At 41.9% G+C, this 27,739-nt stretch overlaps 1 protein-coding gene across 2 annotated transcripts; it reads right to left on the bottom strand.

Annotated features, from left to right (window-relative positions):
* Positions 1 to 5,078: 5,078 nt before the first annotated feature.
* On the bottom strand, positions 5,079 to 15,426 carry LOC110513710 (vitellogenin). 2 transcript variants are annotated; one of them, XM_036969074.1, is made up of 34 exons: positions 15,337 to 15,426; positions 15,151 to 15,171; positions 14,858 to 15,009; positions 14,515 to 14,766; positions 14,262 to 14,423; positions 14,023 to 14,171; positions 13,781 to 13,931; positions 13,516 to 13,673; positions 13,287 to 13,452; positions 11,498 to 11,623; positions 11,031 to 11,249; positions 10,719 to 10,936; positions 10,527 to 10,624; positions 10,293 to 10,417; positions 10,098 to 10,199; positions 9,868 to 9,987; positions 9,586 to 9,772; positions 9,396 to 9,489; positions 9,128 to 9,313; positions 8,847 to 9,006; positions 8,514 to 8,727; positions 8,134 to 8,429; positions 7,931 to 7,990; positions 7,754 to 7,828; positions 7,437 to 7,643; positions 7,145 to 7,296; positions 6,900 to 7,047; positions 6,665 to 6,791; positions 6,383 to 6,566; positions 6,192 to 6,286; positions 5,967 to 6,061; positions 5,668 to 5,833; positions 5,422 to 5,583; positions 5,079 to 5,313 (listed from the first exon to the last, which is right to left on the bottom strand). In XM_036969074.1, the coding sequence occupies exons 1-34, from the start codon at positions 15,374 to 15,376 to the stop codon at positions 5,201 to 5,203; spliced, it is 4,980 nt and encodes a 1,659-aa protein (XP_036824969.1). In that variant the 5' UTR covers positions 15,377 to 15,426; the 3' UTR covers positions 5,079 to 5,200. The 2 variants fall into 2 exon arrangements, with proteins under 2 accessions (XP_036824969.1, XP_036824970.1); XM_036969075.1 differs by having other exon boundaries at positions 8,134 to 8,426.
* Between the last annotated feature and the right edge of the window lie 12,313 nt (positions 15,427 to 27,739).

Here is a 27,739-nt window from a genome sequence, read left to right as displayed (position 1 = left end):
ATACTTGTACACATAGGTCTTACTGGCAGCAAAATCAGGGGCTGTAATAACAATCAAAAAATATTTGATGATCTTGTGATCTGAGAACTGGTTTTACTTAATTTATTCAACTAGAAAAAAATGCAGAAGTGAAACTACCTAATAAACATAAGTAAAAATCCATAAAAATAATATGTACTTACCAAAGTTAACAGATTGACTTGCTACAAGATAAAACAAAAATAATTGTCACAATATGTTACTGAATGTTTTTCAAAAAATGTCATAGATACAGAATTGTACATTTCAATATTTACATAACTTAATTATATTTACATGAAGTTAGTTATAATATCTGCACTAGAATAAGACAGAAAAACTGTACTTACCCACAAGGGCTAGAGTCAGTGCAAGTACTACTGCTCTCATGGCCAGTGTGATGTGAGGAACAACAGTCCCAGTCCGCCTTTTAAAGAAATGCTCTATCGACAAAAACAATCGTAACAAAATATATAATTAACTAATGTTACATAAGTTGAGATCAGTATGTGCTAATAATAAAGCCTGTTGAGTTGGTTATCACTAGTTCTGAGGTGGCCACATACACCCGTAGGTTAGGTTAACCTGCCCCACTGCCATTTAGCCCTTCACAGATCAATGTCCATCTAAGTCCATCTAAGTCAGTTCTTTACTACAAACTTAATTTTTCTTTAAATATTACATTAGTTATTTTTCTCTATTTATCTGATAGACTGCATCCAATTTGTTGAGTAGAGTGTTGGAGGCTATTTTGTAAATGACATCGCCGAAGTTGAGGATCGGTAGGATGGTCAGTTTTACGTGGGTGTGTTTGGCAGCATGAGTGAAGGATGCTTTGTTGCGAAATAGGAAGCCGATTCTAGATTTAATTTTGGATTGGAGATGTTTAATGTGAGTCTGGAAGGAGAGTTTACAGTCTAACCAGACACCTAGGTATTTGTAATTGTCCACATATTCCAAGTCAGAACCTTCCAGAGTAGTGATGCTGTGCAGGCAGCGATTGGTTGAAATGCATGCATTTGGTTTAACTTGCATTTAAGAGCAGTTGGAGGCCACGGAAGGAGAGTTGTATGGAATTGAAGCTCGTCTGGAGGTTAGTTAACACAGTGTCCAAAGAAGGGCCAAAGGTATACAGAATGGTGTCGTCTGTGTAGAGGTGGATCAAAGAATCACCAGCAGCAAGACCGACATCATTGATGTATACAGAGAAGAGAGTCGGCCCTAGAATTGAACCCTGTGGCACCCCCATAGAGACTGCCAGAGGTCCGGACAACAAGCCCTCCGATTTGACACACTGAACTCTACCAGAGAAGTAGTTGGTGAACCAAGCAAGGCAATCATTTGAGAAACCAAGGCTGTTGAGTCTGCTAATAAGAATGTTGTGATTGACAGAGTCGAAAGCCTTAGCCAGGTCGATGAATACGGCTGCACAGTAATGTCTCTTATCGATGGCGGTTATGATATTGTTTAGGATCTTGAGCGTGCCTGAGGTGCACCCATGACCAGCTCTGAAACCAGATTGCATAGCGGAGTGGGGATGCTTTAATAGTGTTATGCCCTGTCCTAAACCCTGATTGGTTTACATTCAAAATACATATATCTGGAAAAAAAGGAGCAAAGTTGTACATTTGCCAAGAATTCTAGAATCTTAGCTAGACAAGGAAGCCTTGAAAAGGGGAGATAATTATTAAGATCACTACTATCCCCGCCCCTATGGAGTGGTAGCACAAGAGCTGATTTCCATACTTTTGGAATACTGTCTTTCTTGATAATGTTTAATAAAACATTTTAGGTTATTGAGCCAACAATGATGGGCACTGCACACTTAAGCAGCCCGGGATCCAAGTGGATACCCCCTGTGTATTTATTGTTGTCTATTGCTAGCAAAGCATCCATGACTTATTTTGTAAATAACCTAAAAGAAAAGCTTTGACTATAATTTCTCTGATCATTCAGCAAGTTTCCTCTATCAGCATTCAGCCTAATATCATTGTGAATAGGCTTAGAAGTTCTTTCAAAGAGAGCCCGCTGAAATAAAATGGCAATTAAATGCATCACTGATGACATTGACGTATAGGTCATGCTCCAGCAGTCTACCAAGCACCTTGCGTACCAGAGACACATGCGCGGCGCGGGTGGTGGAATAGATCGGAATATTATTGATATAGACAACCACGCCCTGCCTGTGCAGGTCCCTGAGAATCTTGTCTACAAAGGATTGAAAGACGGCTGGAGCATTCTATAACCCAAACGGCATGACAAGGTACTCATAGTGGCCCGATGTGGTACTAAACACTGTTTTCCACTCATCTCCATCCCGAATACGCACCAGACTATACGCGCTCCTGAGATCCAGTTTTGTGAAAAACTGTGCTCCATGAAATGATTCCACCGCCGTAGCGATGAGAGGTAGTGGGTAACTAAACCCCACTGTGATGGCATTTAGACCTCTATAATCAATGCACGGACAGAGACCTCCCTCCTTTTTCTTCACAAAAAAAGACGGGTGAGATGGGTGAGATGGAGGGCCGAATGTACCCCTGCCCCAGAGATTCCGTGACATATGTCTCCATAGCCAACGTCTCCACCTGGGACAATGTGTACCACGTGACTCTTGGGAAGTGCAGTGTTTACCTGGAGATTTATTGCACAATTCCCCTGTCGATGAGGTGGTAATTTAGTCGCTCTCTTCTTACTGAAAGCGATTGCCAAATCAGCATATTCAGGGGGGATGCGCACCGTGGAACCCTGGTCTGGACTCTCCACCGACGTGGCACCGATGGAAACCTTCCAGAACACTTCTCTGACCACCCCTGGAGAACCCCTTGTCTCCACGAAATCTTAGGATAGTGACTAGCCAGCCAGGGAATCCCCAGCACCACTGGAAACGCAGGTGAATCGATAATGAACAGACTAATTTGCTCCCTATGATTCCCCTGCGTCACCATGTCCAGTGGAACCGTGGCCTCCCTGACCAACCCTGACCCTAACGGCCGGCTGTCTATGGAGTGCAATGGGTAGAGACTTCCATTGCGCTAGAGTCAGGACAACATTTACTGTTGATGAAGAGGCATACACCTCCCCCTGTCAATTTTCCTGAATCCAATGTCCTGTCCGCTCGGTGAATGGAGAATCCATCGAGTTGGATTGCCATGGGGGCAAGGCCAAGTGCTTTTGGGACTGACAAGGACCCTGACTGTGTTTTGATCAAATCAAATCAAATCAAATGTATTCATATAGCCCTTCGTACATCTCTATGGCTCTATATAGCCCTTCATTAGCTCTGACAAATTGAAAACTCTAGTCATTGGCGACTCCATTACCCGCAGTATTAGACTTAAAACGAATCATCCAGCGATCATACACTGTTTACCAGGGGACAGGGCTACCGACGTTGAGGCTAATCTGAAGATGGTGCTGGCTAAAGCTAAAACTGGCGAGTGTAGAGAGTATAGAGATATTGTTATCCACGTCGGCACCAACGATGTTAGGATGAAACAGTCAGAGATCACCAAGCGCAACATAGCTTCTGCGTGTAAATCAGCTAGAAAGATGTGTCGGCATCGAGTAATTGTCTCTGGCCCCCTCCCAGTTAGGGGGAGTGATGAGCTCTACAGCAGAGTCTCACAACTCAATCGCTGGTTGAAAACTGTTTTCTGCCCCTCCCAAAATATATAATTTGTAGATAATTGGCCCTCTTTCTAGGACTCACCCACAAACAGGACCAAGCCTGACCTGCTGAGGAGTGACGGACTCCATCCTAGCTGGAGGGGTGCTCTCATCTTATCTGCCAACATAGACAGGGCTCTAACTCCTCTAGCTCTACAATGAAATAGGGTGCAGGCCAGGCAGCAGGCTGTTAGCCAGCCTGCCAGCATAGTGGAGTCTGCCACTAGCCCAGTCAGTGTAGTCAGCTCAGCTATCACCATTGAGACCGTGTCTGTGCCTCGACCTAGGTTGGGCAAAACTAAACATGGCGGAGTTCGCCTTAGCAATCTCACTAGGATAAAGACCACCTCCATTCCTGTCATTATTGAAAGAGATCATGATACCTCACATCTCAAAATAGGGCTACTTAATGTTAGATCCCTTACTTCAAAGGCAATTATAATTAATTATAATCAATGAACTAATCACTGATCATAATCTTGATGTGATTGGCCTGACTGAAACATGGCTTAAGCCTGATGAATTTACTGTGTTAAATGAGGCCTCACCTCCTGGCTACACTAGTGACCATATCCCCCGTGCATCCCGCAAAGGCGGAGGTGTTGCTAACATTTATGATAGCAAATTTCAATTTATACAAAAAAAATGACGTTTTCGTCTTTTGAGCTTCTAGTCATGAAATCTATGCAGCCTACTCAATCACTTTTTATAGCTACTGTTTACAGGCCTCCTGGGCCATATACAGCGTTCCTCATTGAGTTCCCTGAATTCCTATCGGACCTTGTATAGAGCCATAATATTTTGACTGCTGAGTGACAGAGGGACAAGTTAGTGTGGTTTTTAAGGTAATGTTTTTGTTCTTAGATGTCATTTGTACAGATTTAATGTCAAAAGTATTTTCATTGTATTACCTTTTGTTAAAGTCATGTAGTTTTATACATTTGAATGTCAGACAGCGTAATGTATTTGTTATCATAGTAAATATAGTTTTTTTTCCTTAAATATTAAATATAATTTTAAAATGTACATTCAGTGAAATGTTGCTGATACACCAACACCAAATGTGAAAAGAGATATAGTTCTTTACATTGATTTATGAAATTGACAAACTGTCTTTCCCTTCAATTGATTGTGATGACAACAAAACAATATTGGTCTAAGCTATTGTATTTGTTGTAGATGCAGTGCAATGGAAATGGTATACTGAACAGTCATAGCAAGTTGCGCGTGTTTACAATATAACTCCTCTGTCAAGCTGAAGGTGTTTTTGGAACTGACGTCTTTTTTTTAAATAGTTTTTTTTATTTCATAATTCACCTTGAAAAGTGATTGCCATTAAATGTCTCTTATTAGAGGGCTTTTTTTTGCAAATGAATGTATCAGAGACCATCTTTGAATGCACAGTTGGATTTATTACAATTTGAGTGGTCAATAATGTTGTAGGTTACATCTCAGTGATGTGAAATTACATATTTTCTGTTATAAAAGTTACAGTATCTGCTCCACCACAGCACTACATGCACTGCTCAGAGCAGCGACAGGCCACATGGGCTTCTGCCTTCTCCATCAGGTCCACACTCTTCTCATAGATGCTGCTCAGACCTTCAGAGCGGTTCAGGTTGGAATCTGTAATAGGAAAGAAAGTAAGATATTAGGAACTGCAGATCAGTATTCATTGGATACATCAGAACAGTATGGTGTCTTCAGTAAAACAGTTGTCCATTATAGACTCACCGACGGGCAGGCAGTGGAAACCGATGGTGATGGGGGTGGTCCTCACTGGGAGGCATCCAGGCAGACAGCGCAGCACAGGCTCAACAGAGTAGCATTTGGACTCCCTGTCATCAACAATCACCTGCTTCTCCAGCTTCACAGACTCGAGCTTCATGAGACATTCTGACATAGAGAGGTACAGCAATAATATGTTAACTAAATGAACTGACATTTGTAATGCAGCATAAGTGGTAGGCTAAGACTTACCAGACGCATCGCGGCAGCTATCAGAAGGAAGCACCCAGGAATGGGCAAAGCTGACTGAGCTCTTGGTCAGGCGGCCACTGGGTGTACGGTACTCCTGTCTGTTTTCGCCATCAGCCTTTCCACAGAGTCCACAGGTCTGTCCCTTCATCCAGTCCACAACTTTAATCTGAGTGCCAAAATCACACAACAACTTAGAACAACTTTAGCTTATATTTTGGTAGCCTTTTAAACAAGTAATATGCTATTCATAAATTTAATGATACAGTATTATTGATATTATGACATAAGATTCCAATCACCTTCCATGAGTACTTATCAAAGTAGACTTCTTGGAGACCATGGCTTGGGGCATAGAGAGACACGCCTTTACCCTTCCGATCGATCTTGATAGAACCTTAGGCAAGAAAATAAACAATGTTGTAGTTTATGGATGAGGCCATTTTCTATTATCTTATTACTGCAGTACATTAGATTATTCTAGTTATTGTGATGTTGATAAATAAGGTTGAAGGTGCATGAGAAACCTGAGGGGTCCTTGTATGGGAGGTTGTCGTTGGAAATTTCCATTTCATTGACCTTCACTATCACACCATGGTCTTCAGTGTACAGGTCAACATCGCTGGAAGTGTCAAAGATAACATTTCATACATTGTTATTGATGGAACTAAGAAATATATTTGTGTCAAAAGCAATTGTTTTCTAAAACAATACTCACATGTCAGAGATTTTCACATTGATGTGGTTTTGTTCAGATGCATGATCCTTCTTCAGCAGAACCATGAATTTGAGCTCTGTGGTGCAATCCTGAGCCAAAACTTGGTAGCAGGAGAGAGGCATGTTGATCTTGTACTTCTTGTTGTTAAATGTTGTCAATGTGTCTCTGACCATGCTACATTTAACTGGAAAACAATAGTGTTAATTTATACCTTCCTTGCCTTTTTTAACGTTGTACTGTGACATTGTTTTGTTTTTTAGTTTTTTTATTGTTTCTGCTTACCTGCGTTGACTTCAGAAAACAAGTAGTGGATTTTGTTAACAATGTTGTCATCAAAGGGAGAAAGATCAGTCATAGACTCAAATGGCAGAGAACAGGGGAGGTTCACACCCAGTTTATACAGTGTCATCTGTGATTTAGATACACAAATCCTCATCAGAAACAGTCAACCAAGAAGAGAAGTCTGGAGAAATAAAACAGCAGAAAATGCTATTGTGGGAAAAACAATGTTCCTCACCTTGGGTGTTTTCAGAATGACATCCAGGGTCCTTTCAGATGTGGCAACCACAGTGAATTGAATCTGTTTCTCATTATTTTTGTCTTTTTGCATTGGAACCAAGTCAGCCAGGTAATATGGGATGTACCCAGGGATGAATTCAGACACGCTAGAAGAGAAAAGGTTACACAAATCAGAAGTTGTTCTTGATTTTTTCTGTAACATTATTCAGCTATCACTAGTAAATAACAAATGAGTAACCGTACATCCTAACATAGCGCCAAACAGCCTTGGGAACCTTGGGGAGTTTGTCCCAAGACAACCTCAGACGAACTGCAGGGCTTGGACCAACAAGACCAGTCTCAGCAGTGATAAAGGTGTTATAATCCTTGCACTCTGCCCCCCAAGCAATCTTGGCCTAATTAGGAGAACAAAATAAAGTGTACATTTTTTTAGTATACATTAGTTGTTATTGCTACCCACGGTACAAGCTAAACATTAAAAAAATGATCAGAAAACTTATATTGTAGCACCATTTTACAAGATATTTGATCTTACAGTGACTTTGTGTTTGCTGAGCAGAACACCATCAGCACACAGTTTCCAGTTGTCGTTCTCATCAAGGGCAGCCATAATGATCTGCAGTCTGGAAGTAGCTTTGTTCAAGTAAGCAGTAACCTGGTATCCCTCTATCTTATGGTCAGCTCTCACTAAACGGAAGAGGATGATCACCATAGGGGCAAGTTTATTGCCAAGGAATTTGTCCTGAGAAGAGAAACACATTTTAAATCTTAATTCATCTCTGCGCTCTCTCCCAATGGCACACAATGAAAGAGATGATAATCTTGACTCAAGTTATGATGGTGAAGTGTCACCTGCTTGTAGATGGCATGGAAGCTAGAGGCACTGCTCTTGCTTCTGGAGATGACATTGGAGGTGGATTGAGAGTCCTGCAAACAAACAGCAAAACCCAGGGTATTTACGGAAAAACTTTTATACAAACATTTATTTTTGTCAACCATATCGTAGATGAAAATTCCTCAATATTGTACCTTGTGATTCTTTTTGAATTTGCGGTCGTTGGGGTTGTAAGGCTGGTCGGGGCCGTCACGCTATTTGGGTAGAAATACCAATACATTTAATAAATTCTCTTCACATTTTTAACATCTATGTATGTTTGCAACAAGTCTGTGCCTTGTTTGTCAACTCCATAAATATCTGACACAAAGAGTTTGGTGACAAACAGTAGCCTTACCTTGGAGATGCGAGAGCTGGAGGAGCTGGAAGAGCTGCTGCTCTCTGATTTTCTGGATCTAGAGCGGGAACTACTAGAGCGAGAGCTGCTGGAACTAGAGCTGCTGGAACTAGAGGAAGCTCTGGTGCCGTTCTTCAGATCAGGCAGCAGAATTTTCTTGAGCTTCAACAGTACAGTTTTTCCCTCGGGAGCTTCCTCCTCTTCGTTCATGGTGATGACTTTGATAATCTTTTCTGCAGCCTTGGGTCCAACTTGCACTTCAAACTCCAGCCTCTCGATGGCGGGTTCAGATGCTGCTAAAAATGGAATGCATTACAAATAGCTAAACAAATTGTTGCAAGTATATGCTGAACTTGGCTTATTACCAAATGAATGCTTACATGGTTTCACAGAAATAAGGACTGAATGCTTTCCAATCATGTTGTAGAAAAGAGTGTTTCTGATGAAGGCAGCACTCTCTGAGGTAAATTCAAAGCATGCTTTGACTCCAAGCCTTTCGACACAGATTGTCTCCTCAAGATGGACTACAATTGCCTTAATGATGGGCTTGAAGTTGGATGGCAAATCAGAATAGAGGATCTCGGAAGATCTTGACTGAAAAAATGATATAAATTCACAAAATGTATCAAATGTCTGGGGTCTGTGGTTAATCATTTCTGATTGGCAATGCTTATGTGGATTTAGTTTTGAACAAGTATTTCATACAAACTCACCAAACTTCCAGCAAAAGAGGCAGCAGAATCTGCAATCATAGATGTTAACTTATCCCTGGACTGCTGTGTGCTTCTTGCTACTCCTTGGGCAGGAATCAAGGGAGTTATTCTCTCGGCTGGGACATCCTCCACATTTCTTGCCACAGCAAAGGTCTCAATGCTGTTTGAAGGAACATAGATCTCAAGAAAACTGTAGGTCGGCAGCCGTGTTAAAAAAATATTAACTTAATTTAAACAGCTATTACATCCTCTTTTCTGACCAAGAAAAAGATTGCCCTTACTGTGCGGCAGCAATATGCTCAGGAGGGGAAACAGGGAAAGCTTCAAACTTGAAGTTGCCATTAGCGATGTCAAGCTGTGCTGCAAATTTTGCAGGGACAATTGTGCGGACCTTAGCTCTTGCCATAATAGCAGCCTGGATGAATGCAGTGTTCACTCCCATCACAGCAAATGTATGCATGACAATGCTACAGGAAGAGGAGACATTTGTTAAATTTACCAAGATTTGTGGTATTAATGATGTCATCAGAAAATATTGGTCTTACTTACCTTGGTCTAACTTCGGCGTGTAGCTCAATGTTTGTTTTCAATAGCTGGGCAGCATGGAAGGTTTCAGGCAGAGCAGGTGTCAGAGTGGCACGGACTAAGAACATAAAGATAAAAGCACATTCATATGGGAGATCAGAGATCTAGCAAAGAACTACTAATTACTAAGCAAGAACTATTATGATATAGTTACCATTGACGTATGCTTTAGCGACAGCAGCAGTGTAGTAACTGAGCTCCATGGGCAAACCAACAGCGGTGGGGAAGATGCGACGCACCTCTGCAGCCAGCAGGGGCTTAACATACTGGAAAGTTGCTCCAGCCAACAGTGCCTTCAAGGCATTTCTTCCCAAAGCGTGTGCAGAAGGACTGTTGGCAAGCTGTGGGATATTATTAGGTTTAGCTGTTTTGTCCCTCAACTGTGAATGTTTTATGAATACTTTTGGAGACTATTAAGTTATATCATCTGTTGTACCTGAAGTGCCTGATCGATGATGGACTTGTCGATGTTGGCAAAGGCAATTTCCTGACCAAAGAACTTCACATATATGGAGGCTAGGGGCTTGCTTGTGGCTAGGGACCTCCAGTCAGACAGCTGTGGATAGATGAGTAAAGCAAACCTGATTGATCAATTTCATTTAAAAAATCCACAGGGATTGAAGCAATTTAAGATAAATGTGTAACGTAGTGGTCGTTGATACTTACAGCCTTAATGACACGCCTCATCTTGGTGATCCTGTCAGCATTTTCAGGAGCTGGGGGTAATTTCAGAAGAGCCTCCTGGATTCCCTCAGTTCTCACTCCAACCTAAGGGTCAAACATTAAGCTTGGACAGTTAAAAAGTGTTTTAAATGTTCTCAATCATTATCATTTCAAGGTACTTTGAAAAAACGCCTTTACCTCAAGAACATCAGCAGCTGCTCCAGCAAAGTAGGTGCGAGCTTTGGCCACGACAGTTCTGGGGAAAAGGGTGGCAGCATCGTTGATGTAGAAAGCACTGGCAGCAGCACCAATCCTCAGGGGATCTTTAAGATGGGGAAAAATGACTGTTAATGAATGACTTTGTTGATGTTTAGTGAATGATGCTAATGGAACAGTCGTTGCAAGCCAAGGAAGATAAGAGGAGGACCTTACTGGAATAGGCATCCAGGTGGATGGCTTGACTGAAGTGGCAGCTCAATCTTCTAAATTTGTTGCTGAGCATCTTGACAGCAACATTGCAGGCAGCAGCACTAAAATGAAGGAATAGCAACTATGTTATTACATCTGATTCCATAGATATTGAGAGAGATGTAATGACATGTAAAGGTGAAAGAGCGCTCTTACACTGAGGCAAAGTCAGGGGCGGTGCTCCTGGTCAGGGACATCATGTGAGAGTAGGTGAAGCTAGCCACCTGCATATTTTTCTCTGTTTTCAGAATGCTAGCTAAAGTAATCACCAGGCCCATTGGGGGCTTTGTCTCAAACAGAACAATGCAGGCAAGCATGCGGAGCTCTGGGTGGAGAGCCTTGTCCATGAACAACTGCACAGCAACTTCCTGGACCTATTTCACAACAATAATGCAGAGATTTGAATGGACTTCGCCAATGAGAATCATGATGTTGTCATTTGCAATTTAATGGAGGGACTGTACTCACCATTCTAGGCTCCCTCTTAGCAATGTTCCTCAGGGCCAAAACTGCATCAGCCTGGACTCTCAGGGGCAGAGCAGCAGCTGCAGTTCCAAACACGGGCAGGAGCTTTGTGATTGGTTTAATGCTAGCAGGATGGCCAGCATTACCCAGAGCTTTAAGAACCATGGAGAGTTCCTCAAATTTGCTATTAGCAACAGCCTGAACAGCAAGTTCGTGGATGGGCTGTGGGAAGACATGTACAGTAGATATGTTTGAATAACCTCAATCAGTAGATCATCATATACATGAGATGACATCTACCTCTTTGAAGAGTATCCCAATAGCACTGATTTTGCTGATAAATCTTTTTTTGAGGGAAAATATACTTGATACGATTGTGATATGTTGCTATCTCACCTAGCTATCGTAAGAGCATCTATCTGTTAAGTGACTCAAATGTAAATGATTATAGGAAAATACATCCAGTTTACCTTCACAAGTTCAGCGGGGCAGTTGGGATGTTCAACACAGTATTTGGAAACCATGGTACCATAACCAAGCATGGTGAGCTCACGTAGAACTGGGTGTGTCTGAATCTTGTGGTTGAAAGCCAGGCTCTGGTGGTGAAAAAGGTATTGTTTTGAGTCATCTTTATATAATTTCTTACAAAATATTGAAGAGATAGGACAGTGTAGAAGGAGTAAAGTGGGTCCAGGATTCTCAACCAGACGGCCGCGAGCACATATGTGACCAGCTTCAAAAAGCTAAGCGTATGTCGCACATCACTACTTCACAGGAGATGCATTTGCAGTTTATTCTTTCAGAAATGCCTCCTGGAACATGTGAACTGTCATGTGCCTTCATAACAAACTTGTATGCCATCTGTAAATATGAATACAATTGTTAAATTAGGAGCCTAGTTGGTTTAGCCATGGAAAAATACCTTCCCGCTAGCCATGATTGGCTGAGATAATGAATGGGCTAATGAATGGGCTGGACATGCCGAGAGATGAGTTTGTGTTGGTCTGCTATGTAGCACGCTTCTGTCTATAACATGAGCTGCTCGGTATATGTCAATAATCCTTGCTACAGTGGCTTTTTTGAAAGATATAATGCTAGCCATGGAGATCTGCAAATGTGTTGCTACTGCGCTCAACAACATTGTTGCCCAGAATTTATTAGGTGCTATCGACAAAGATTAGTGGGAAAAAGTTGTGATGGACTACTTTCTGCACACGATCAGTGTGAACCGAAGTGACTTGACACAACAACGGGCCCAACAAGCTGTAGCTTGCTACAAACCAAACAGAAAAGACACACTGCCATGAAATGTTCATCCATGTATACTGGTAAGAGTGTAGCTACATTCTCAGATATTACAAGTTTCAAATTTAGTCAGAAAGTCATTTTCATTGCAAGTTCAAGCGTACTGTTAGCTAGCAAGCAAATGTTAGCTTGCTGGCTTGCTAGCTAACGGCACGTGTATGATCTCTGTAGTAATATTATTTGTATCTCAGAAAGCCACTTGTAATTGCTGATTATGGCCATCGATTGTATTTCATGAACATGTGTACATGTCCAGTTAATAGTAACCATCCACTTAGCTACATGTGGCTGGGGGTGGTTATATCATTTATGTCACATGACCCATCAGTTTTGGACAAGTGTCTGGGTAAGCATAATGCATAATTATCAAATAATTATAAAATATTTTTATCCGGACACTTTCAAAGTCAGATTAGGATATAGGCCAAGGACTAGATAAAGTGCATTTTTAACTGTAGTTTTCCCTATTTTAGGCTACTACTTTCACCACTTTTAGTCTTGAAATCTTTGGTTGTTTACTACACTACCTTACTCACTCTGTTTAGCTCATGGTCTCACATGTGAATCCTTAAAGAGATGGGTGGGGCTAGGACTTTAGAGGGTGTGAACGATGCCGAATAGGTTTAAACGCAGAAGCTCTCCAGTAGGTGTAGGAAAAAATTCAAGGGACATTTTCTCAAAAGTGAGGTTACAAGTTGACCAACTTTCAAAGCAGAATTACTTTCGCATTGTTCCTCAACTGTGGTGTATGATATACCGTTTTGTAGATCTGAGTCCCTACTTTAAATTTAAAAAACACCAAATGTTGCTACATAAAACTGAATCGAGGCTCTGGGTCACATATGTGTTGAAGGTAATGGTGTTAACCACTAGACCACCTCATGCTACAATTTTTAGTCATCTTAATGAGGAAATCTATAAGAATGCTTAAACATCATTTAAAGGTTTACTTACTTCAACAAGCTTGACAGTCTCCAGATCAGCAGCCACCATATGCACAGCGGCAACCAGAGCCTGAGCAGCCTCAAAAATAGTGATGTCACCAGCCAAAAACTTCTCCTTGATGAATCTCACAGCCACTGAACTTCCGATAGAGGGGACAGCATCCAGGATCCAGTGTCTGAAAAAAAGTTTTTCTGTCATTGGGTCTTTGTTTGAGCAATTGAGCAAGAATTGTTTTTACCTGTAAGCTGGTTTGGCCTTGAACTCAGCCCAGATGGCATTAATAGTCTCAGAGCTTGCCATGCGCAGGAGCTGAATAAACTGCAGAAACTTAAGAGGAGCATCTTCATGGACCGGTGCCGTGTTGTATGTGACCAGATGATTCAGGATCTTCACAGCCTAAACAATTATAATGAAGTGCTTGTATTAAACCTTTGTTATCTTTGGCTTTACATATTGTCAGGATTATGTATCAAATAATAGATAGAGTAATTGAGTCACTGTACCTGAGCACGTGCGTTGCTGATCTTAAGGAGCTGAATGGGCATCTGGAGAATCTCAGTGGCAAACTCATACCGGATGGATCCACGGTGAACATAGTTATTATCGGGGACAATAATTGGATCCTTCTTGATCTCAACGAAAGTCAACATTTGTCTGTGAAAGGTAGTTCATGGGAAACTTTTAAACCTATAAGCTTAATAAAATGAAAATGTTTTCCTTTTGTACCACAAATCAGTCAACATACTTTGCTTCCATTTGGGCAGCTCCTGACATCTCATTGAATGGTGTGAACTGATGGAGCTCAGTAACAGTGGCCTCCAAGATCAGAGCACCATTGTCAGCGGGCTTCATGAGGTAGTTGTAAGTGGCAGCTCCCATCAGGGCCTCCCCTCTCTGTTTAGACAAAACACAGAGTTGTATTGTCATGTGAAGTGTTTCTGGTTATGTTTTTCCAACCCCCAAAATAGATACTTATGCTCATACCTGCCGGCACTCTACACACTTCTCTGTGTAAGCCAGACCAAAGTCCTTCATGATTCTCTGCTGACAGTTATTGAGATCCTTGCTCTTGGTCAAATGGATGCGCTCTGCCTTGGCATCTTCCCTGATCACATAGTGGGTCTTGCACACTCCCTGAGCTCCAGCCTAACACAAAAGAGAGCATGAATGAGGAACTCAAACATTGCTTACTGAAACATGTTTTGCATCTACATATGAACATATATACAAGTTTTACCTCCTGCAACTCATAGACGTTTTGTGTCTTCTTGATGTTGAGCTGAAGAATGTTCAGGATACCTCTATGGACATTCAGCACTGTTTCAGAGACAGCAGTGGGGGCAAGTACCTTACCCACAACACCCTTGGCATACTCAAACTTGATGGGAATCGAGAACTGAGCAGCCAGGGCTGAAGTGAGTTTTGCAGCTGGGACGAAAGGATCTTTGGGCCACACACCACTGTACTCAAAGATCTCAGGGTTCACAAGCTACAAGAAGATATCAATTGATGTATTAGTCAATGTAATGGACATCACATTAAGATATTGTTTGTGTGGGAACTTCATGTATAATAAATACCTTCAGCAAGTAGGTATTCTCTGCAACTGCACTGATAAGAACTTTGCTGATTACTTTTACTCCAGCTCTAGCCAGACCCTCCTCTGGCAGACCACCCAGGAGCAGTGCCTCATACTTGTACACATAGGTCTTACTGGCAGCAAAATCAGGGGCTGTAATAACAATCAAAACATATTTGATGATCTTGTGATCTGAGAACTGGTTTTACTTAATTTATTCAACTCGAAAAAAATGCAGAAGTGAAACTACCTAATAAACATAAGTAAAAATCCATAAAAATAATATGTACTTACCAAAGTTAACAGATTGACTCGCTACAAGATAAAACAAAAATTATTGTCACAATATGTTACTGAATGTTTTTCAAAAAATGTCATAGATACAGAATTGTACATTTCTATATTTACATAACTTAGTTATATTTACATGAAGTTAGTTATAATATCTGCACTAGAATAAGACAGAAAAACTGTACTTACCCACAAGGGCTAGAGTCAGTGCAAGTACTACTGCTCTCATGGCCAGTGTGATGTGAGGAACAACAGTCCCAGAACGCCTTTTAAAGAAATGTTCTGTCGACAAAACAATCGTAACAAAATATATAATTAACTAATGTTACATAAGTTGAGATCAGTATGTGCTCATAATAAAGCCTGTTGAGTGGGTTATCACTAGTTCTGAGGTGGCCACATACACCCATAGGTTAGGTTAACCTGCCCCACTGCCATTTAGCCCTTTACAGATCAATGTCCATCTAAGTCAGTTCTTTAATGAAAATTATCTGGAGAATCACGTGTTGTTTTATCCAACTAGTTATGTATACTACGACCTTCATTTTTCTTTAAATACTACATTAGTTATTTTTCTCTATTTATCTAACCACTAAATAAAAATGTACACAAAGGCTCTTGTACTTTAGAAGTAGAACTCAGTAGAGATAAGTAGGCAGTTGGTGCCTAAATTAATGAAGCAACACAATGCTAAATAAAATATATCGTCTAGGTTTGGATCAGTACATGTATGATCAATTCTAATTTGTTAGAGAATGTGATAAATTAGAATACTAGTAATGTCAAAACCCAACGAGTTTTGGCACTTGAACATGGATCAGCCATTGGTCCAAGCTTGTCCTCAACACTATTGAAGTCCTTGAACAAGTATTTGTAATTCAGATGAACCAACCATGTGTCAACAATGGTCAGCTTGACCTAGAGATAAGACTCTGCCATCTTGTCAGTCAATGACACTGAATATGCAGGCCTACAACAGGTTTGTTGTTCGATCCAGATGTTAAATTCGACTGAAATATTAATGTGTCAATTTAAAAAAAAAATTTGGACAGTGAGACATTTGTTGTTGTTTTTGGCTCTGTACTCCAGCAATTTTGATTTGAAATGATACTATGACGGAGGTTAAAGTGCAGACTGTCAGCTTTAATCTGAGGGTATTTTCATCCATAATGAGTAAACCGTTTAGAAATTTGAGTAAACCATTTAGAAATTACAGCACTTTTCACATACCACCCCCCAACGCATCAAACTTGACCTTCATTAGTTAGGGTTAGATTTAAAATCTATTTTCTAGAAGAGAAATTGTGGAAATGGGCAGGGTTTAGCCATAATTATGACTTTGTGGCAGCGTTAACTAGTGACGACCAGGGGGAATGATGGCAAATACTTTACTCAGTAAGGTCACTCCCATAGAATTCTATGGTCACTCCAACTAAGGCTAACTATGAATGGCTGATATCCCAGGCTGATATGTGCTGTGTTCGGGACGACTTTACACCAAGAAACACTTACCCTCATGAAACCTCCCAACATAAGGAAATTGAAAGTGGCTTTTACTGCAACCAAGTTACATGTTCCTCAGTACACAAACCCACACACAACAACATAACAAGCCATACCGTGCAGTGCTGGGCCCAGTCAGGTCTTTGACACATTCACTCACTCCCCCGCTGAAAGATCAGCCACAAAATGTTGGCACCGTTATAACAGGTTGTGAACAAGCCCTGGTCTCCAGCATGGGAACAGAAAAGGAATACCTGGTGAGGTAGTCTTAGGTTGGACTACTCCAAATCATCTTGGCTCTGACACACACACCCAAACACAAGCTTTGGAGGTCCATCTCTCCATTTAAATATCTCCCATACCCTACAATAACCTGTGGATCATGAGAGAACCTTCATAAATTAGCAGAATATTAAAAAACGATTTATTGACACCTCATGTAGTGTCCTGTAATACTTTGTTTGAAGTGAGACACCTTCAGTCATTCATAACACATCCATAAACACCCTATCCGTCACACCCTGATCTGTTTCTCCTGTCTTTGTGCTTGTCTCCACCCCCTTCCAGGTGTCGCCCATCTTCCCCATTATCCCTGGTGCATTTATACCTGTGTTCTCTGTTTGTCTGTTACCAGTTCGTCTTGTCTCGTCAAGCCTACTAGTGGTTTTCACGTACTCCTGTTTTCACTCTAGTCCCTGTTTTCCCGGTTTTGACCATTCTGACTGCCCTGACCCTGAGCCTGCCTGCCGTTCTGTACCTCTCGGACTCTGCTTTGGATTACTGACCTCTGCCTGCCCTGGACCTGTCGTTTGCCTGCCCCCTGTTTTGTAAATAAACATTTGATATTTTGAACTCCATCTGGGTCTTATCCTGAGTCGTGATAGTACAAACTGACCATGACGGACGCAGCAGACTTGGACCAGCTCCACCACGCCTTCTCCTCCCAAGGAGCCACCATTGGAAGGCACGAGGAGTTGCTTTGTGGTCTTATGGAAGGTTTTGCATTGGATACATTGCTGGAGCAATTCCGCGGGTTGTCTGTTAGGCAGCCTACCACGAATGTAACTTCCCAGCCCCTCAGTAACCCGACTGTCAGCAGCGCGTCTCTCCCGGCCACCCCGGCTTCCTGAGAACCCTGCTTACCTCCTCTGGAACGCTTCGCTGGAAAGTCGGGAACCTGTCAGGCATTTCTCGCTCAGTATTCCCTCATCTTCTAGCTGCAGCCCTCCTCCTTTCCCTCGGACTGCTCGAAGAAAGCGTACCTCACCACGCTGATGTCCGTTGGATATATGCAGTGGATTTCCGTACATTTGTGGCTGAGAGTGCCTGGAACCCGGAATCGCTGTTCGCCACGTTCCTGCATGGATTATCGGAGGACGTTAAAGATAAGCTAGCAGCCCGGGAACTACCAACAGATCTCGACTTGCTCATCGCCTTGACCATCTGGATCGATGGGTGGCTACGGTAACGTAGGAAGGTGAGGTCAGATTTCACCTCGCCTCTGAGGCATCCCGGAAATCTCTGACGTCTCCGTTTCCTAGAGAATCCGAGGTTACCCGAGATTTCCAAAGAGTCTCCGAAGTCTGATGAATTGCCTCTTCCCGAGCGGATGCAACTAGGTAGAGCTAGATTGTCTCCAGCCGAATGTTTACGCAGGCTTAAGACGAAGAGTTGCCTGTATTTCGGGACTACTGGTCATTTCGTGTCCTCATGTCCACTAAAAGACCAGGCTCACCAGTAGGGCTGAGTACTCTGGTGGGCCATATGGAGAACTTTCCCGCTCCCCTTACTCGTACCCCTCTCCATACGATTCTGCTGGGGAACTAGTCGAAATCTCTTCGGGTACTCATCGACTCTGGGGCCGATGAGAGTTTTATGGACGTCACCTTGGCGTCTGAGCTGGGCATCCCCACTCAGCCCCTTTCCATTCCCAAGGACGTTAGAGAGCTGGATGGGCGCTCAGTAGGCAGGGTCTCCCACAATACCACTCCCATCAACCTACGAGTGTCAGGGAATCACGGCAAGGCTATCCAATTCATGCTTATTAAGTCTCCACAGGTTCCCGTGGTATTGGGATTCTCTTGGCTCCAGCGACACAATCCCCCCATCGACTGGACTGCTGGTGCCATCATGGGCTGGAGCCCATTCTGTCATGCCCGCAGCCTGCCCCGCGACGTCGTCCTGTGGGCTTGGAAGTTGCCCTGGACCTCTCCGCCATTCCCATAGAGTACCAGGACCTCCGGGAATTTGTCATTAAGGCTCGGGCCACTTTGCTTCCTGCGCATCGATTTCCTGTGCATTGACTACCGGGACCTCAATAACATCACGGTTAAGAATTGCTACCCGCTACCGCTCATTACCTCAGCCTTCGAGTTGCTCCAGGGGGCTTGCGGAACGCCTACCACCTGGTGCAGATACGGGAACGGGACGAGTGGAAGACTTCAACACGGCCAGCAGTCACTACGAATATCTGGTCATGCCATTTGGTCTAACCAACGCTCCTGCTGTGTTCCAGGCCTTGGTTAATGACGTGCTCTGCGACATGTTCAACCGGTTCGTCTTCGTCTACCTCGATGATATCCTCGTTTACTCCTGCTCAGCACAAGAACATGTGATTCACATCCGACAGCGCCTCCTGGAGAACCTGCTTTTTGTGAAAGTGGAAAGTGTGAATTCCATCACTGCACCATTCCCTTCTTTGGTTACATCATCGCTGCAGGGAATGTACAGATGGATCCCGGAAAGGTGAGAGAGGTGGTGGATTGGCCCCAACCTACGTCCAGAGTGCAGCTGCAATGCTTCCTGGGTTTTGACTATTTTTTTGACGCTTTATCCGGGGCTACAGCACCCTGGCTCCCTGTCTGCACTCACCTTTCCCAAGGTTCCGTTGACATGGTCCCTAGCTGACCAGGCATTCCGGGACCTCAAGCACCGCTTCACTACAGCTCACATATTAGTTCACCCTGACCCGTCCCGTCAGGTTGTGGTGGAGGCCGACGCGTTGGATGTCAGACTGGGTGCTGTCCTGTCCCAACAGGTCCTGCCCTGGACCTCAAGCTGCATTCCTGTGCCTTCTTCTCCCATCCTGGGGAAATCCGAAACCTGAAGAAACTAAACTGAATTTGGTGTGGGGGGGGGGGGGGGGGGGGGGATTTTAAAAAGGTCCTACCAACGTTTTTTTTGCTATGCATGATTGCACTTTAGAGTGTATGTCATCCTGCAGCACAGCATTTTGGGGAATGTTGAGGTCAGGTCAGATATTGGCTTTGCACCGAAGTCGGAAAGAGCTTGGGCCATCCTATAAATATTGGCTTTGCACCGAAGTCGGAAAGAGCTTGGGCCATCCTATAAATATTTTAGAGTAATATAATACAATATATACAATTTAGCAGACACTTTTTTCCAAAGTGACTTATAGTCACTTACAGTATGTATGGGTGGTCCCAGGAATAGAATCCACTATCCATTTCTTTGTGTGTTTTTTATCCTGTCATTGCAATGCTCTACCAAGATGCATGACAAGGTTATACATGTTTGAACCCTCAATTTAATATGATTTATAAAGCCTTAATCAAGTGGTGCTTATTCCACCCTTTATAAAACACAAGCTTATGTCACATTTGACATGGGTGGTTATGTCACATACCACATGTATGAACCCTTTATAGAGCATGACATACAGCCCTCTAACCACAGACTCACACATACACACGGACACACACACGGACACACAAACACATGCATATTGACACCACACCCACACATCACTCACACTCTTCCCGTACACTGCTGCTACTCTCTGTTTAATATCTATATTATCTATTATCTATGCATATCTATGTCACTTTACCCCTACCTACATGTACATATTACCTCAATTACCGACTAACCCGTACCCCTGCACATTGACTCGGTACCTCATTATTATTATTTTTATTATGTTACAATATGTCCTTTAGCAAATATTTCTTACTAAGTTTTTTAGATCTCTGCATTGTTGGTTAAGGGCTCAAAAGTAAGCATTTCATGGGAAGGTCTACCTACACCTGTTGTATTCAGCTTATACAATTTGATTTGATATTCTGAACACATTCTCTCAATATATTCAATTGAGTATGTCAACAAAATTCAAAATATCTCGAACAGTCGCCCAAGCATGAGTTTTCTTTATGTGCGTGATGTCAGAATGCACTCACTTTTCCTAAATGTGATTGTTACGCAACAGGAAAGTTGCCACGCTGCCCTCAAATCAAAGCATGCTGCTTGCTAATTATCTGTTTCAACTGGTAAATTTCAAATTATTTTCTAACAAGTTTATTTTCTAACAACAGTTTGAATTGAGGTGTGTTCCGCCTCCTAATTAATTCCAGATAAGAAGTAACCCATTTCACTGTTGCAGACCATTTATGTTTGAGGCTTTACTGAGAATGACAAACTTTTCTCTTTGAGGAGAGCCCAAGCACTTCCCTAGTGTTTCCCCAGGTCAAGTATGAAGACATTGCGCATCTCTAGTCAGAACAGGCCTTGCACAAACATTTTCCGCTTTCATTGTTGTTTTCCTTACAAATAATAACATTGGACATTTCTGGGTTCCTATCAAAGTAAATGCCTTATTTGTGTGTTGTTGTTTCTACTGTCATCATAAGGAATTCAGTTGCTGTTATCTTAGCTGCCATGCATCTCTTTTCTAAGCAGTATTACATTCCTCCCTTGTGCTCACTAGAGATGTGATACATTGTAAACAAGTCTAGGAGTTAGGTCGCTAACTTATGTTTAGTTTTTTGTCAGCACAACCTGTTGTTTAGAATGGTTTATGGAATGAGTTTGGCTGTGGATGTGTTCCATGTGATGTTTGGATAATGAAGTTCACATTTGTCTTTTACAGTAAAATAGAGTTGTGAAGATCTTTATTTCCCATCAGTACAAAACATTGTTTAGATGCTTTTCAGACAACAATGCTGTTTAGACGTATTTGTCGCATCATACGTTCTGTTGCTACTGTTACAATCACATATTTGCGGTGGTATGCTGCAGAGACCACTCAGCAATGATCATAAATATGTGATCGTGCGCATCAAAGGTTTAAAACTCATAGTGGCTGTCGACAGCCTTTCTTTAAATTACTTACAGTGACTGCGAACGGTGTTGTTTTTCTAACAATAATATCTGTGTCAAAATGAACTTGCAAACAACCTGTTGCGGTATTTGTGTGTCTGTTGTCATAAGCCAGAAAGCGTAAACAGTGTGTGCTGTCAGTTGACTTTTCAAAGTTCATTACTCAAAATGACAGCGCCGAAGCGGACATGACTTTTCATTGTGAAAGAGGCTGTAACTATGTTGGTTGGTGATACCGATTCGGACACATCCTTGCACTTTGAAAAGCAATGAGGTCGAGTTGAGTGAAATAAGTTAACAGCAGATATATGATATGTGTTTTGTCGTTGTTTGATGCTGTGAAATTTGGAGAATAGCTCTGAGATTAGCACATCCTGTCAAGATCATTTGGTTGGTACAGGCGAGCACTTCAGGAATGGAGCTCAAATTATTGTGCTCTGTCTCATGGAAATAGCTGCAGTGTTTGGCTGTATATAGTCAGCTATAGCTGGTAGTTGGTTGTTTTGTCCTGTTTCTACCGATGTAATTCAAATAGAAAGGTACCAAGCTGTTTTCTATAGCTAGCTAGTTAGTCTGTCAGGCAAGAAAAGTTGTGTGTAGTGGTAAAATTGGGCTGCGCTCACATAGCGTCACAAAGCTCGCCAGCCAGCCATCTAATTAGCCACCGAAATGAAGGTTAGAGTCATTTGGGTTTAGGTTATAATTTGTAATGTATGCTGAGTACGGATATTCGTAGGCTATACATTGCCTTGTTTTCCTATTCTTTGACAGCTTAGCTGTCATGTTAAAATCAAATCAAAAGTTATCTTTCACATGCGCTGAATTACAACAGGTGTAGGTAGACCTTACCATGAAATGCTTACTTAAAAGCCCTTAACCAACAATGTAGTTTTAAGAAAATAGAGTTAAGAAAATATTTACTGAATAAATTAAATAATTTTTTTCTTTAAGTAACACAATAAAATAACAAGAACAAGGCTATATACAGTGGGTACCGATACTGAGTCATTGTGCGGGGGTACAGGTTAGTTGAGGTAATTTGTTCATGTAGGTACATGTAGGTCACTACCTATGCATAGACAATAAACAGTGAGTAGCCGCAGTGTAAAAACAAAGGGGGGGGGGGGGGGGGGGGGAGAGAGTGGAGGGAGAGAGGAAGAGGAGAGTGGATTGGAGGGAGAGGGGATTAGTGGGAGAGAGGAAGAGGAGAGTGAAGAGGAGGGAGAGGAGAGTTTTTGGGGGGATGCTCAACATTTCCATCATAAATCCGTACATTGTGTGTGGGACCCTGCAGGCGCTGGACCCTGAAGGCATTCAAATTGCAGCTTGTGCATTCACTTTGTGATATGGATATAGTTGCATGAAAAGTGGAGCCAAGAGTTTGTCACCAGGGCATGTGGACCGAGTTGGAACTCATAATTTGAAATCAGATGAAGTTTGAAAGGCACAGGAGAGGGTGTGTGGTGTGCATCTGGAGTGAACGCAGGGCAAGGAGTAGGATATGTGTAGAAACCTCCTTTGGGTGTTCTATGTGTTCTGTGCCACTTTGCAGGATGGGGCCGTGCTTCCAAGAAGTTCCATGACATGTTGTAGGCCAAATGCAAATACTAAAGTGACTGATTTGTCCTACAAATCTTTTAGGGAAATGGTGTACTTTTAAAAATGATCTTTCAACAGTTGTTCTGTTTTGTATCATCTCTATCTGTCTTTATCTAATACGTGTTGCATTGACTGAATTGTTGCCAAAGTAGGCTACATTCTACAGTTGAAGTCGGAAGTTTACATACACTTAGGTTGGAGTCATTAAAACTTGTTTTTCAACCACGCCACACATTTCTTGTTATCAAACTATAGTTTTGGCAAGTTGGTTAGGACATCTACTTTGTGCATGACAAGTAATTTTTCCAACAATTGTTGACAGACAGATTATTTCACTGTATCACAATTCCAGTGGGTCAGAAGTTTACACACACTAAGTTGACTGTGCCGTTAAACAGCATGGAAAATTGTAGAATACGATGTCATGGCTTTAGAAGCTTCTGTTAGGCTAATTGACATCGTTTGAGTCAATTGGAGGTGTACCTGTGGATGCATGTCAAGGCATACCTTCAAACTCAGTGGCTCTTTGCTTGACATCATGGATAAATAAAAATGAATCAGCCAAGACCTCAGAAAAAAAAACACCTAAAGGTTACCACATGCATCTGTACAAACAATAGTATGCAAGTATAAACACCATGGGACCATGCAGCCATCATACCGCTCAGGAAGGAGATATGTACTTTGGTGCGAAAAGTGCAAATCAATCTCAGAACAGCAGCAAAGGACATTGTAAAGGTTCTGGAGGAAACAGGTACAAAAGTATCTATATCCACAATAAAACGAGTCGTATATCAACATAACCTGAAAGGCAGCTCAGCAAGGAAGAAGCCACTGCTCCAAAACTGCCATATAAAAGCCAGACTACAGTTTGCAACTGCACAAAGATCGTAATTTTTGGAGAAATGTCCTCTAGCCTGATGAAACAAAAATAGAACTGTTTGGCCATAATGACCATCGTTATGTTTGGAGGAAAAAGGGGGATGCTTGCAAGACGAAGAACACCATCCCAACCGTGAAGCACGGGGGTGGCAGCATCATGTTGTGGGGGTGCATTGCTGCAAGAGGGATTGATGCAATTCACAAAATAGATAGCCTCATTTTTCATGGGGTAGAAAAATGATGTGGATATATTGTAACAACATTGAGACATCAGTCATGAAGTTAAAGCTTGGTCGCAAAAATGGACAATGACCACAAGCATACTTCCAAAGTTGTGGCAAATTGGCTTAAGGACAACAAAGTCAAGGTATTGGAGTGGCCATCACAAAGCCCTGACCTCAATCCTGTAGAAAATGTGTGGGCAGAACTGAAAAAGCGTGTGCGAGCAAGGAGGCCTACAAACCTGACTCAGTTACACCAGCTCTGTCAGGAGGAAGGGGCCAAATGTCACCCAACTTATTGTGGGAAGCTTGTGGAAGGCTACCCAAAACATTTGACCCAAGTTAAACAATTTAAAGGTCAATGCTACCAAATACTAATTGAGTGTATGTGAACTTCTGGCACTCTGGAAATGTGATGTAAGAAATAAAAGCTGAAATAAATAATTCTCTCTCCTATTATTCTGACATTTCACATTCTTAAAATAAAGTGGTGATCCTAACTGACCTTAGACATGGATTTTTTTACTAGGATTAAATGTCAGAAATTGTGAAAAACGGAGTTTGTAAACTTCCAACTTCAACTGTACAGTGGGGCAAAAAAGTATTTAGTCAGCCACCAATTGTGCAAGTTCTCCCACTTAAAAAGATGAGAGAGGCCTGTAATTTTCATCATAGGTACACTTCAACTATGACAGACAAAATGAGAAGAAAAAAATCCAGAAAATCGCATTGTAGGATTTTTTATGAATTTATTTGCAAATTATGGTGGAAATTAAGTATTTGGTCACCTACAAACAAGCAAGATTTCTGGCTCTCACAGACCTGTAACTTCTTCTTTAAGAGGCTCCTCTGTCCTCCACTCGTTACCTGTATTAATGGCACCTGTTGGAACTTGTTATCAGTATAAAGGACACCTGTCCACAACCTCAAACAGTCACACTCCAAACTCCACTATGGCCAAGACCAAATAGCTGTCAAAAGGATACCCGAAACAAAATTGTAGACCTAAACCAGGCTGGGAAGACTGAATCTGCAATAGGTAAGCAGCTTGGTTTGAAGAAATCAACTGTGGGAGCAATTATTAGGAAATGGAAGACATACAAGACCACTGATAATCTCCCTCAATCTGGGGCTCCACGCAAGATCTCACCCCGTGGGGTCAAGATGATCACAAGAACGGTGAGCAAAAATCCCAGAACCACACGGGGGGACCTAGTGAATGACCTGTAGAGAGCTGGGACCAAAGTAACAAAGCCTACCATCAGTAACACACTACGCCACCAGGGACTCAAATCCTGCAGTGCCAGACGTGTCCCCCTGCTTAAGCCAGTACATGTCCAGGCCCGTCTGAAGTTTGCTAGAGAGCATTTGGATGATCCAGAAGAAGATTAGGAGAATGTCATATGGTCAGATGAAACCAAAATAGAACTTTTTGGTAAAAACTCAACTCGTCGTGTTTGGAGGACAAAGAATGCTGAGTTGCATCCAAAGAACACCATACCTACTGTGAAGCATGGGGCTGGAAACATCATGCTTTGGGTCTGTTTTTCTGCAAAGGGACCAGGATGACAGATCCGTGTAAAGGAAAGAATGAATGGGGCCATGTATCGTGAGATTTTGAGTGAAAACCTTCCATCAGCAAGGGCATTGAAGATTAAACGTGGCTGGGTCTTTCAGCATGAAAATGATCTCAAAGGTCCTGGAGTGGCCTAGCCAGTCTCCAGATCTCAATCCCACAGAAAATCTTTGGAGGGAGTTGAAAGTCAGTGTTGCCCATCAACAGCCCCAAAACATCACTGCTCTAGAGGAGACCTGCATGGAGGAATGGGCCAAAATACCAGCAATAGTGTGTGAAAACCTTGTGAAGACTTACAGAAAACGTTTGACCTCTGTCATTGCCAACAAAGCGTATATAACAAAGTATTGAGATAAACTTTTGTTATTGACCAAATACTTATTTTCCACCATAATTTGCAAATAAATTCATTAAAAATCCTACAATGTGATATTCTGGATTTGTTTTCTTCTCATTTTGTCTGTCATAGTTGAAGTGTACCTATTATGAAAATTACAGGCCTCTCTCATCTTTTTAAGTGGGAGAACTTGTACAATTGGTGGCTGACTAAATACTTTTTTGCCCCACTGTATACTTTGTCTCAGGCCTGGTCTGTACTAAATCTTATTGAGAGAGGTTATCTACATTTTTTATTTGTCTCTGAATAGTTGTTTGCATTTTTATATTGTTACAGAAGTAAGAATCATCATCAATCAAATAGCCTAGCTTGTCTGGGTTTTGAAATGCTTTCTGAATATTGTCCTCTGGTCAGATTTCATGTAAATAATATTCATAAGTATAATATATTATACACTGAACAAAATGCAATATGTAAAGTGTTGGTCCCATGTTTCATGAGCTGAAAGAAAATATCTCAGAAATGTTCCATTTGCACAAAAAACATATTTCTCTCAAATGTTGTGCACAAATTTGTTTACATCCCTGTTTAGTCAGCATTTCTCCTTTGCCAAGATAATACATCAACCTGACAGGTGTGGCATATACAGTGCCTTGCGAAAGTATTCGCCCCCCTTGAACTTTGCGACCTTTTGCCACATTTCAGGCTTCAAACATAAAGATATAAAATATAAAGATATAAGATATAAAACTTGTAACTGAAGAATCAACAACAAGTGGGACACAATCATGAAGTGGAACGATATTTATTGGATATTTCAAACTTTTTTAACAAATCAAAAACTGAAAAATTGGGCGTGCAAAATTATTCAGCCCCCTTAAGTTAATACTTTGTAGCGCCACCTTTTGCTGCGATTACAGCTGTAAGTCGCTTGGGGTATGTCTCTATCAGTTTTGCACATCGAGAGACTGACATTTTTTCCCATTCCTCCTTGCAAAACAGCTCGAGCTCAGTGAGGTTGGATGGAGAGCATTTGTGAACAGCAGGTTTTCAGTTCTTTCCACAGATTCTCGATTGGATTCAGGTCTGGACTTTGACTTGGCCATTCTAACACCTGGATATGTTTATTTTTGAACCATTCCATTGTAGATTTTGCTTTATGTTTTGGATCATTGTCTTGTTGGAAGACAAATCTCCGTCCCAGTCTCAGGTCTTTTGCAGACTCCATCAGGTTTTCTTCCAGAATGGTCCTGTATTTGGCTCCATCCATCTTCCCATCAATTTTAACCATCTTCCCTGTCCCTGCTGAAGAAAAGCAGGCCCAAACCATGATGCTGCCACCACCATGTTTGACAGTGG

The sequence above is a fragment of the Oncorhynchus mykiss genome, chromosome 30 (assembly GCF_013265735.2).
Source record: "Oncorhynchus mykiss isolate Arlee chromosome 30, USDA_OmykA_1.1, whole genome shotgun sequence".
NCBI classification, from domain to species: domain Eukaryota; kingdom Metazoa; phylum Chordata; class Actinopteri; order Salmoniformes; family Salmonidae; genus Oncorhynchus; species Oncorhynchus mykiss.
The sequence above is the reverse complement of the archived record's forward strand: the minus strand, read 5'-3'. Positions and strand labels throughout refer to the sequence as shown.

Bases quoted from the DNA above. Each gene is read 5' to 3' on its own strand.
- LOC110513710 (XM_036969074.1), bottom strand. From the start codon at position 15,376: ATGAGAGCAGTAGTACTTGCACTGACTCTAGCCCTTGTGG. The intron at 11,250-11,497 runs GTAAACTGGATG...GTCTTCCCACAG, and splicing joins GCCCCGCTGAACTTGTGAAG to CCCATCCACGAACTTGCTGT. The intron at 8,430-8,513 runs GTAAGCATTCAT...TTCCATTTTTAG, and splicing joins CCTTATTTCTGTGAAACCAT to CAGCATCTGAACCCGCCATC.